At 44.3% G+C, this 12,374-nt stretch overlaps 1 protein-coding gene across 1 annotated transcript in view; it reads right to left on the bottom strand.

Moving 5' to 3' along the window:
* Lonp2 (lon peptidase 2, peroxisomal) overlaps window positions 1–12,374 on the bottom strand; it is a 122,651-nt gene that overhangs the window by 1,020 nt on the left and 109,257 nt on the right. The window contains exons 12-14 of the mRNA XM_059264503.1: window positions 7,909–8,051; window positions 2,503–2,710; window positions 1,908–2,098 (exon numbers count right to left, since the gene is read on the bottom strand). Of these exons, the coding sequence (XP_059120486.1) occupies window positions 1,908–2,098; window positions 2,503–2,710; window positions 7,909–8,051 (542 nt within the window). The remainder of the gene's footprint in view (window positions 1–1,907; window positions 2,099–2,502; window positions 2,711–7,908; window positions 8,052–12,374) is intronic.

The raw sequence follows: 12,374 nt of genomic DNA, 5'->3' as shown, positions 1-12,374 counted from the left end.
AAAATCACTGTAGATTACCCTGGCCTTTACTCATAGAGATCTGTCTGCTACTGTTTCCTGCTCCCAAGTGCTGGGATTAAAGGCATGTGCCACCAGGGCTGGCCCCTCTTGTGATCTAAAAACAAACAGAAAGCTATGCCCACAATGATTCCTTCACAAACGATGGGGCTGATTCCCTTTCCCTCCATTGTGAACCTGGCTTTGTAACCTGTCTGTAAGAAGCATATGGAAGTGATGCTTTGTGAGTTTCAACACTAAGGCATAAAAAGAAAGCTTGTGCCTAGATTGTTATCTTGGACCACTTGCCCTAGAGGTAGCAAGGTATCATGTTTGAAGTTATCTACACAGACTGGGAAAACCCGCAAGGTGAGGACTTGGGCCTCCTATGCATCACACAGAAGCAGGTCCTCCTGTTGAGTCACCCAGGTGACTGTGGCCTGCAGTCAAAACCCTGAACCAGAAAAGGGCTAAGTTCCCCGGGCCTTCCCACATGGGCTCCAGCCTAACTGGCTAGCTTTAGACCTTCTTACACAGCTGTCACCCTGCCCCAGACTGCACTTTTCTGGAGTGCCTTCTTCAGAGAAAATTCTGAGACAGACTGCTTCCTTCCAGTGTGAAATGTTTGTTTTTACACTCTCACTTCATTGACACAGACATGATATATAATCCTGTTACACTGTATATCCACTGTTAATCAGTGAGCTGATATATAATCCTGTTACACTGTATATCCACTGTTACTCAGTGAACTGATATATAATCCTGTTACACTGTATATCCACTGTTACTCAGTGAGCTGATATATAATCCTGTTAATAACACTGTATATCCACTGTTACTCAGTGAGCTGAGAAGTCCTGAGAACATCTTGGCTGTTTGGTGTAGTCTTTCCACTCCAGGACATGCTCTGTTATTTCTTTGGTTATTTGTTCTAGTCCATCTTCCTGTTTGCTCTAATTCCTGTCAGATGTTGGACATGTCAGACTGATTATACTGTATATTATTTTCCTAGTCATTCTTTAACCACACTCCACCCATAAGATTCCCTTTTATTTTAGCCTCAGCAATTTTTTTTTAAAGTTCTACCACTTTTCTTCATACTTGCATGGTTGAATGAAAATCTTGGAGTACAGTAGTTTCAGTGGTTTTCCAATATTAGGAATTGAGCTGAGTCTTACATGCAAGGCTAAGAAAGTCCTTTGCTAACTGAGGCCTAGCTCTGGCTCCTTTTAACTTTGAGGCAGGGTCTCACTAAGTTGCTTATGCTGCTTCAATCTTCCTGAGTTGCTGGGGTTTTAGGTGTGTGTGCCTGGCCCCTTTAGTGTTAACTGGCAATTCTATAATCTACTTTCATTCATATTTTGCAGAGTAAAGAACATTAGCTCTTTTCTTTTTTCCTATGGATCTGTCAATCTTTTGTTTTTTGTTTTTGGAGACAGGGTTTCTCTGTGTAACAGCCCTGGCTGTCCTGGAACTCACTTTAATTCAGTTTCCATTTCTATGCTCCTAGTTTTGCTATAAATCTTGCCAGTTACAGTAATCTAAGATTTCTACAAGGTTATAGAATGTCTCAAACACACTTCAAGAAGTGTGGGTTGAGCTTAAAAGCAACCATCTGACTTTATGTAAATGCAAGGCACTTTAACTGCTAAGTAGAGAGACTGCAGACCTTGATCTTCCTATCAACCACACTAATAAATCTTTTTAGATGACAAGGGAACATGGAGACAGTCAGGTTTTCTTTTGCTTGACCCAAAGTTTAAAATATAAATTAGTTACAGATTATATATTTAATGTCTATTTTAAACCAGAGTTTTTACAAAAATAAGGCAAACTACTATTCATGTAAATTTAAAAATATTAATTTGAGTAAAAATGACAAGCACATGAATGCTTTCTATACTTACTGGGAGAACAAGCCCTCTCAGAGTAATTTCCCCAGTCATGGCTACATCTGAACGCACCAACCGCCCACTGAAAAGTGAGGCGAGACAAGTTACTATGGTAACACCAGCAGATGGTCCATCTTTTGTGACAGCTCCAGCTGGGAAGTGCAGATGGATGTCTGTGTTGTCAAGAAGATCAAAACTTCCAAAAGCTTTAAAAGGGGGGGAAAAAAGGGATTTTAATGTAGAAAATTAAACACTTTTTTTTTCTCTGAATAAAACCAAACACAAAAATGGATGTTTTGTGTAAATGGATCCTTCAAAAAATATTACTTACACTAAGAGTACACCTCACTCTTAGTGTACTTAGAGTGAGGTCTGGACAGAAAGATTCGCTCTAAGTATGATTTAAAACAAACCTTTGCTCTTGTTTCTAGTTCAGGCACTAAGCCAGATAGGTCTAATATGATCACTAGAGTCTCCGTAGGCATTCAGAAGCCAAGCCCTAGACTTTACTGAATGGGTCACCTTTGTCACACACTCTAAGATGCTTCCTGGATCATGATCCCAGCGCCCTCCTTCCCAGCTGGGTCCCCACAGCCACTAGGCCATGTACCATTAGTCAGGTGGTATTTCTTTGCATTGCTTCGAAGCCAGCTAATGGCGAGATGGGCAGACTCCTTCATGACGTCCCCCAGCTGGCCGGTCAGTGTTAGCTGGCCTTCACCGTCCATTCGACTTGCCTCCACGAACATGATTTTGCCACCCAAGGGAGTCCATGCTAATCCTATTGCCACTCCAGGCTGACTCAAACGCTCAGATACCTTGAAGGAAGAAAAAATGATCAGCTATATCAACATGAAGAAATTGTTTCCAGAGCATTTAATTGTACTGTCCTCTAAGATTCTGCCTTCCCAGGGCAAGCTTAAGCACTAATCTCTGAGAACTCGGTACCTGACATTATTTGGAGTCATACCTCTTACTACCCTGTTTTCTGCCACAGAGATACATACACTTCTTATTTAGTATTTACCAGATGCAGTTTAGCTCTAGAACATGGGTGAGTCACTGACTTCCAGAGCTGGGTCCAGTTATATATACCTTGACTTTCAGGAAGCAGTCCTTCTATCAGTGCGCATGCCTCAGGGAGCAGCACTCCTCCCCCTGACACTCAGAAGCAGTAGCTCTCGAAGCTTTTTGTTGCTACTGCAGAAACACTGCCACTCCTTAGTGATATCCTAGACTCGGGGCATGGGACAGCCCTGTGCTGCGTGGCTGCAGTTTAAGTAGAGAGAGCTGCTTAGCTGGGATTATGAGTCTAGGTGATAAACTATAGGTTGACACACCCCAGGTATGAAAATGCAAAGTAGCATTAAAGACAGCAGTGCTAACTTTGCTGCACCCCCATGTCTCCAGACTGCCCATTCTGTTGTGTTACCCGAGTCAGAGGAAGTAAGTACAGTATATCACCCAGTACCAATCCACTGTGAGGTTTCTCCACTGTCAGGTACCTGTGTCACTATGGGACAGCAGAGACTGGCTGGCTTCTGATAGAAGACTGGGTGCTCACACCATCTTTCTCTAGCAGGTGTGTGCAGAGAAAACTGTGGCATCAGGGGAGCCACTGGGTAGTCACCTACGTTAAGAGCTAACTTTGACCTTTCACTTCACAGGGAGACAGCAGATTTAGCTAGCCATGGGCACCAGCCCCGCTCACCCTCTAGCACCAGCACCTGCTCTGTGCTGTATTTAATGAGAAAGATGGGAAAGATATGCCAGTGCTGTTTAAGAACAAGACAAATAGATGATAAAACTGTTCACAATCTTAAAAAATTAGTACAGGATCAATTTTCGTATTCTTTTTTATTGCATGGCTTCTTTCCCTGGCTGGATGAACTAACCCTAAAGAATAATCTTAAGAATGCAAAGTCATCTTTAACACAGTAAGCCACAATTATTAATTAAAATTTTAATAGCTGTCAATCACATTCTTACAGCTGAATCCTCAAAATTATTAACCATGTTGCTTCAAGAAACCAGGCAAGGGGATGGAGAAATGAGTCAGCAGTCAAGGTCACTTAGTGGTCTTGTAGAGGATCCAGATTCAGCTACTGGCACTCACATGGCAGCTCACAGCCAGCTGCCTGTTAACTCCAGTTTCAGGGCATCCCATCCCCTCTTCTGGCCTCCATAGGCACCAAGGATGCAAGTGGTACGTAGACAAACATTCAGGCAAAACACCCATACACATAAAATTTAAAAAGAAAGAAACCAGACTGGGTAGATTATGCTGAAGGTAAAAGAGCTTGCTCTGTATCTGATGTCCTGAGTTCAATCCCATGCTCAAGTAAGAAGCTGAGCATGGCAATGTGCATTTAATCTCAGCATTCCTACAGGCAATTGGAGGCAGAGATGGAGAATCATGGAAGCTTGCATACCAGTTTGTAGCTGGAGATTTCTCCAGTCCCGCCAGGCCCACAGCCACTCAGAACCAAGTAAAAACAGAGGCTTATATTACTTATAAACTGTATGGCCGTGGCAGGCTTCTTGTTATCTAGTTCTTATATCTTAACCCATTTCTATTAATCTAAGCCACGTGGCTTGTGGCTTACCAGTACTTTACATCTCACTTCTCATGGTGGCAGCTGGCAGTGTCTCCTGACTCAGCCTTCCACTTCCTAGCATTCTTCTCTTTGTCCCGCCTATACTTCCTGCCTGGCTACTGGCCAATCAGCACTTTATTAACCAATCAGAGCAACATATTCACAGCATACAGATATCCACAGCACCAGTTAGCCTGATATATGTGTGTCAAAACCAAGAAGGACCCTGCTATAGTGTAGGTGGGACAAGAGAGACACTGCCAGCTGCCACCATGTAAGATACTGGTAAGCCACAAGCCACGTGGCAAGGTATAGATTTATAAAAATGGGTGAATTTAAGATATAAGAACTAGATACCAAGAAGCCTGCCTCGGCCATATAGTTTATAAATAATATAAGCGTCTCTGTGTATTTACTTGACTGAGGGACTGGCGGGTGAGAGAGATTTGTCCTGACCGTGGGCCAGGCAGGACCAGGAAAACTTCAGCAACACCCTGCCTCAAAAACAAGGTAGGAAGGCAGTTATCCTCTGACTTCCACATGTATATCATGGCATGCAAGTGGACTGGCATGCCGACATATGCGTGCAAGCGCACATACATGGCTACTTTCCTAACATTGTCTGCTTGAGAATCTTGGTATTCTGGGCAGGAGACTGGGAGATTGTTAACTGGAAGAGTGGGTGTGGCCAGGCTGAAAGTGTCAAGACTCATAGTAAGTGGAGACTGACCTGAGGCGGAGAACAGTGACATACACAAGCAGGAGAATGAAATTATGATCAAACAGCAGATCCCTGTGGTCAAGGTTAGTACAGTTACCCAAGGAAAGACCAAGATTTGGGGTCCTGATGTTTTTTGTTCTCACATAAAACTCAACAATCAAGCTCATGGGGAGCCCAAACATCTCTTAAATGCAATGCTAAATCCTGGCCCCTCTACAGAGCAAGCTGTGTTTTACAGTGTTTCTTAAGAAGTGACTCAACAAAACAATTCAAAACCCTGTTTACCCATTATTACTACTGATTTGTAGAGTCAGCGTTTCTATCAACTAAGACAGGTGGACACTTGAGGTTTAGACTGTTTTCTTGGGCTGGAGAGATGGCTCAGCTGGTAAAGGTGCTTGCTGCCAAGTCTCATGTCCTGAGTTTGATTCACAGAAGAACCCATATGGTAAAAGGAGAGAACTGACTCCCAAAATATGTCCCCTGACCTCCACATGCATACTGTGACATGTGCCTGTGCACAAACACACAAAACCTTTTAAGAATGTTTTTCTCACTGGGCAGTGGTGGCGCACACCTTTGATCCCAGCACTCAGGAGGCAGAGGCAGGCAGATCTCTTGAGTTTGAGGCCAGTTTGGTCTACAGAGAGAGTTCCAAGACAGCCAAGCACAGTTAAGGCTACACAAACAAACAATGTTTTTCTCACTATGCATCAAAGTAGAATAAGAGTATCTCAGGTTCATCCCTGCCCTCCAATGCCTTGTGCATGTTAGGTAGACAGTCTACCTCTGAACGCTAACCCCAGCCCTCAAGGAGATTTGTGTTATGTTCCCACTCATACTGCCAATTATGCTACATGCAGAACAAGGAAACATTTAACATGTTTAAAGAAAAGGTTATTGGACACTAGACTGGGTCTCTTAGTAGCATTTCTGCTGAGTTGTTTCTTCAGCCCTATTGGTTTTAAAACTTCAAATATCAACATTTAAGAAGCATTTGCATATCTAATTGTGGCCAAGTTGATATTGCTTTTACCTCACATGACTAAAATAATGGCATCTTCAAATGTGCAGAGTTCTTTTGACTCTTTTAGTTTAGAGGAAGACTTGTGGACCCACCAAGATTTTACAGTCACTCCATTCCTTTCACAAAGAGCCATGGTGTCCTAGTAAGGCCCTGGCAAACATTACAGGAATATAAATGGGAATGTGCTCCAGGACTGATAGACCATGGACAGATGAAGAACGTGGAGCAAGTGGAGCAAGCCACGAGTGCATCCACAGAGTGCCTGTTTCTGCAGGGGCCCTGGAGAGGCGAGCTCCCTGTCTGGGGAGAGGGACAGCGTCAGAGCAGACTCTTAGAGTAAGAATGGGCTTGCAAACCGCCTGCTGGAGTCCTCCTTTCCATTCAACTGGTAAAGTAGTCCCACGTAACAGCTAAGAAGCTGTTAGGAAAAGAAAGCGACACCAAGGAGCACTGCTAAGCCATGTGTACAGCTTTTCCTTTCTGTTCTTCCTGCTCTTTCTCTGCCAGAGCTCTTGGAATGGCAGAAACTCAACATCAGCTGAGAAGGGTTATGACAGAAACAAGTATCAACTCTGTTTCAATAGTTCAAATTCTCAGAACTGCTGGAATGAGCTTTTTCTGGTCTAGAGAAAGTGGATCAGAACATGGGATCAGAACCCGTCTTCACTCACAAACTCACTGACTCTAACAGCGAGAAAGATTAACTACTTTTCTCAACAAAAATTAAGCTCAATTTCTTTAAAAGCTTTTAAATTCAAATCCATGGTATCTTAAGAATTCAAACAGCCCAAATGCCTTGGTTGTATGGTTCCAGTTCAGATTTGCTGGCAAGAATAAACAAGGACAGTTCTGGTGACTGGGAGCTTTGTCACCTTCGACAGCCACTTCAAAAATTAATACGTGAGCAAGGAAGATGGGTGCAGGGAGTGTTTCTTCTCCCCTTTGCTTGTGAGCCCTTGGGAAAAACCATCATCACTGGTAATGATTTTGAATTTTTGCTAGAGACTGCCTTACGCATGTTTTAACAGATTCATTTTCTAGACATCTTTACAAAGCTTTCCTAGGAACTGTGAAAGCACCCTGAACATCTAAACACCCCCAAACATGTCATAATGCCTTCAACATCCTATTTTATAACCCATGTCCATCTGCTGCCTCAGCTCATCCTGGCTCTTAGTCCTTCTGCGAAGTAGGAAAGGGAAAAGCAGAAAAGAACAGTAATAGGGTGAGCCCAGCACTCGGTTTAACCCCAAAGGAATTATCCATGGGTCAACAGGCTCCTGAAAGACACTAGCAGCTGTCTGACACTAAAGGTAGATTCTTGCTTTCAGACAGCGGGGACCAGGCAGATTCCTTGCCTCTTTCCCAAGCCCTCAGTGGCACAAGACATCCTTGATTAAAATCCATACACTAGAAGACTGGATTCTCTGCAGCAGCAAATCCACTAGCATGAGCCACTCCTGAGATGGAGCGGATGACTAAATCAAGCCAGCCTGGCTGTCCAGAAGAAGACATGACCAGGGTCTCTTCCCTTACAGATCCACACTATCACATGTAACAGTACACAGGGAAGTTTCCCATTTAAGACAGAGCTTCACCCTCAGAAACCACAATTCTACTTGCCCGATACCAAGTAAGCATCCACATAAATACAGTTATGAAAATTATCACCTCTAGCTCATATAGTGGTGGCCCCAGGATATCTTTCAGAGCGTGGAAGTCGATCAGAATCGGCATTTCGGGTGGCAGGGCCAGGTCCGCAGTGTCAGTGATGGATTCAGGCTTCGCATCTTCCAGCACGTGCTCTCTGCAACCTAAGAGAAACATTTCTTTACAAGTTCTGAGAGAGCTGCCGGTTTGAAAATCCATTAGTAGTAAAGTGCAATTGGAGGCATGGTGGATGCCACCAGTTCAGTCCTTTATGCTCTTAGGGGCAGAGCCTTCCTTTACCTGTGCACAAGTGGAGACTCAGTCTTTCAGAGCCCTGAAGGGAGTATCTGCAATGCCTTTACTTGTTTACTGTCTCTGCCCAATCACAAGAGGCAAACTGGACTGTCTTCTTTTAAAATATAAATTCTCTCACTGGGAATAATGTTTGGTTGAGTGTGGTGGCTCAAACCTTCCAGCAATTGGGAAGCCGAGAGGGAGGGCTGCTGAAAATCCCAGGTTAGCCTGGTATACAAAATAAGATCTTGTCTACAAACAACAAACACCTTCCAAAGTAGTAATGTTGAGGCAGGCTAGGTAAAATGGACTATATCCCAGCACTTGGGAGGTTCAGGCAGAAGGATCACAAGTTCAAAGCTTGCCTGGGCTAGAGAGGGAATTTAAGAGCAAGTTGGACAACTTAGTGAGACTGCCTCAGAAACAAAAAGTCGGGCATGATGGCACACGCCTTTAATCTCAGTACTTAGGAGGTGGCAGGCAGACCTCTGTGAATGGGAGGCCGTCCTGGTCAGGACAACAAAGGCTATGTAGTGAGACCCTGAACAGTGTAAATAGAGAAATAAGTAAATAAGAAAGGAAAGCAGCTGGGGATATTTTCACTGGGAGTGTGCTTGCTTAGCGTATACGAGGACTTAGTCTCAAAACTTGCACACTAGGAACACCAGGCACAATTCAACTACTGGTCCCAGAGACCAGAGGCTGAGGGTGTGGACACAACGTCCCTTAGTACAGTTCTGTTGGATCGATAGAGGAGTTTGATATGGTGTCCCATTTTCTTATATGTTTTTGGAGATAGGGTTTTATTACATAGAATAAACTGGCCTCAAATATTCATTCTCCTGCCTCAACCTCCTGAGTGCTACCATTACAGATACGTGCAACCAATCCTGTCCAGGTGTCCTGTCTCACTATCTAATGGGCAATGTGAGCCTGGAGATGACAGAGCCCTGATGGTCTATGTACGGGTTTTGTTTGTATGTTTTGTTTGTTTTTTAAACACAGGGCCTTGCCTTGTAGCTTGGTTGGCTTCCAATTCATGATCCTTTTGCTTCACTCTGAGTGCTGGGGTTGAGGGCATGTGCCATGGTACCTAGCCAGCAATGGCTCTTCTGTATGGATAAAGCTCAACTTTAAGGTTATTACCTGCCCATAAATAATTGGGCATGCTACAGCAGAAGATGCAGAAGCCGAGTTTGAGGTACTTCTCCCATTGGAGCATGCTCTTGATGATAAAGTAAAAAGTACTTATTTTCATTTGGGTTTAGCACATGGGGGCTAGACCATGCTGAGCTCAGAGGTTACCTCTCCTATCAGTTTTTGTAACTCCTCAGGTGAAAGATATTACATGACCTGCAATCAGACCTAAAAGGAGGTTTAAAACTGTAGGGATCAGGGGAGCTGGAGAGATGGCTTAGCAGTTAAGAGTACTTGCTGCTCTTGCAGAGGACCTGGATTGGTTCCCATCACCTATATGGCAGCTTACAACTTTCTGTAACTGCAGTTTCAAGGGACCCAATGCCTCTTCTTGCCTCCTTGAGTGCCAGCCACATATGCGGTGCACAGACATACATGTAGGCAAAAAAGGCAAAAACATTCATACACATAAAAAACGAAGCAAACAAAACAGAAATCATCCCCCACCCCCCAAATGTGTATGGACTGGAGAAACAGCTTCATGGGTAAAGGCACTGCAGCCCATTCTGACAGGTTCGATTCCTGGGCCCCCACATGGTCGTCTGACTTATGTATGCATGCAGGTGCACATGGGCACACCCACAATTTGTAAATCAGTACACATATTTTAGACAGGCTCTCACTGTATAGCTCTGGCTGGTGGGGAACTCGCTATATGGACTAGGTGGCCTCAAACTAAAAATTAACTGCCCTTCCTGAGTGCTGGGAATAGTGAATGGCATGTGTCACCATGCTGGGCATAAAAACGTCTTCAACACTGTAGGAAATTGTGCCTCTGCTCTGTCTCATAGCTATTGTGCTGCCTGAGTCACCTGGAAGAGGAAAGGGCAGTTGAGGAATTGCCAGCATCTGATTGGCCTGTAGGCATGTCTGTGGGTTTGTTTTTGTTAGGTCTCAAACCAGGGACAAATGGCAGAGGTGCCTATTTAACATATCAAAGCTGGCCTGACAGCAGGTTCTCCCAGCATCCCTCAGTCCCTACCTGTTACAGGGCCCTCCTGGTTGGTACACTCTGCCCCCTTACCCCTTTACCCTTAATTTCTCCAGCCCAGGGGCTGGGCTGCCTTTCCTTAGATAATCCAACTATTTTGGTTACCTGGTCCATTTTGTCTACTCTTTGGGCCTCCTGGCTGCTGCACCTGGTCCCCCTCTATTCCCTCTCCCTTCCCCGCCCCTTCTCCTCACATGGCTCAGGGTATGTCCTCTCTGAAGTCTCCCAGAAGTCCCTGCCTCTGACTATGCTCTCCCACATATCTACAATAAACTCCACCACCATACCTAGGAGCAGTCATGTTCCTTTTTATTTATTTCCTTTTTTTTCATTCAGTTTTCCTTATTAATGATCGATGTGGGAGGGCCCAGCCCACTGTGAATGATGCCACCCCTGGGCAAATAGCCATGGATTGTGTAAGAAAACAACCTGAGCAAGCCCTGGAGAAGACCCAGTGAGCAGCATTCCTCCACAGTATCTGCTTCAGTTCCTGCCCTGACTTCCCTTGAGGATGGGCTGTGATGTGCAAGTATAAGCCAAATAAACCCTTTCCTCCCTCAGGCTGATTATGTCACGGTGTTTATTACTGCAAGAGAAAGCAAACTAAGACACCAGCCTTGTGCTCCTTTTGGTGTTGCCTTGATTTCCTCTGCTATCTAAGATGTACTTATATTGTCTCATCCTCCCAGTGAAAGTGATCACTGTGCACACAATTAGAAAGATACAGTGATTACAGTCAGCGAAAATCCTGTGTTTATATATTTTCATTTTGTTACAATTTTCCCATTTTTTCTTTTTCTTTCTTTTACTCTTACAGGTCATAACATTAAGACTTTTTGTTTCATTAACTTCTTTTCTTCCAAAAGTGATTACCAAGTATGCATAACAGCAGCAAACCCTGAATTTAGTCTCTAATGCTAACTGGAGTCATTATGAGGGGACCATTAAATGACACAGTGTGACCTGAAGGGTAAAGGCTCTTCTGGCCTTCTCTTTACAAATAAATCATGGGTAACAGAGGAATGAAAATAAGACTTGTCGGCAAGATGATAAGAGAACAAGCTGAGCTATGCAAGGTCCTCACTACCTATTTCTATGGGGTTCTAAGAATTAAAAAGAAAATCTTTCTAGATTCCACAGTGCGATGGACATGTACTGAAGTGTGGAGTCTTCTCACTTACATGCTCATAACTATGCCTGTAATGCACAGGCTCTTCCAAGGTTTGGCTCAACATATACTACAAAGTCTTTTTGATCTTCCTAACTTTCTTCATAGCACTTCTTATACACACACACACACACACACACACACACACACACACACACACACACACACGAGAGCAACTGTTGGCTTCTCTGAGGCTTGTGAAATGGCAGACTTTCTGCATGTGACTGTTTTCAGCTGCATTTGATCTTTGAGGAGAAGAGAAAGCAGGTGTCCCTCGTTAGCTGCAGGAGAAAGCACTCCCTGCTTCAGGTTACTGCACCCCAGAGTGCAAGGAAGTGCCTCCGACAGCTGCCAGCTGCCGGGAAGTGCTCTGCGGGCTCTGCGGAGATGGAATTGCTGTTGTTGGATTGTCAGAGGGGATAAGGCCACACAGGGGGGTGGGGGGGGATCAAGAAACCATTATGGAGGTACTGCCTTGGGACAGCCAACCTTTTCCAGGTGTAGCCTTGGAGTCAAGGCTCTGTATACAGAGGAAGGAGACCTTTCTACAGAAAGGATGGCCCTTTATGCACCAGCAGCTATTATAAAAATCCAGTGAGCTCAGAGCTAATCTATAGTAAAAACGTTCCATAATTAAAGCATCTGGCTTTGATCAGCAGCACTGGCCTCTCTCCTTTCTGACCACTGGCAGATGGAACCAGCCGCTCCTACTGCCCTGCAACCCTCCTACTGCCCTGGAGCCAGAACAAATCTCTGCTCCTTTAAATTGCTTCTTGTCGGGTACCTAAAATAAAACTGGTCTAGCCAAGTGGAGCTGTTGGGATAAACATGACTATA

The sequence above is a fragment of the Peromyscus eremicus genome, chromosome 5, assembly GCF_949786415.1.
Source record: "Peromyscus eremicus chromosome 5, PerEre_H2_v1, whole genome shotgun sequence".
NCBI classification, from domain to species: Eukaryota; Metazoa; Chordata; class Mammalia; order Rodentia; family Cricetidae; genus Peromyscus; species Peromyscus eremicus.
Note: the sequence above shows the minus strand (reverse complement) of the source record. Positions and strands in the feature narration are given on the sequence as shown.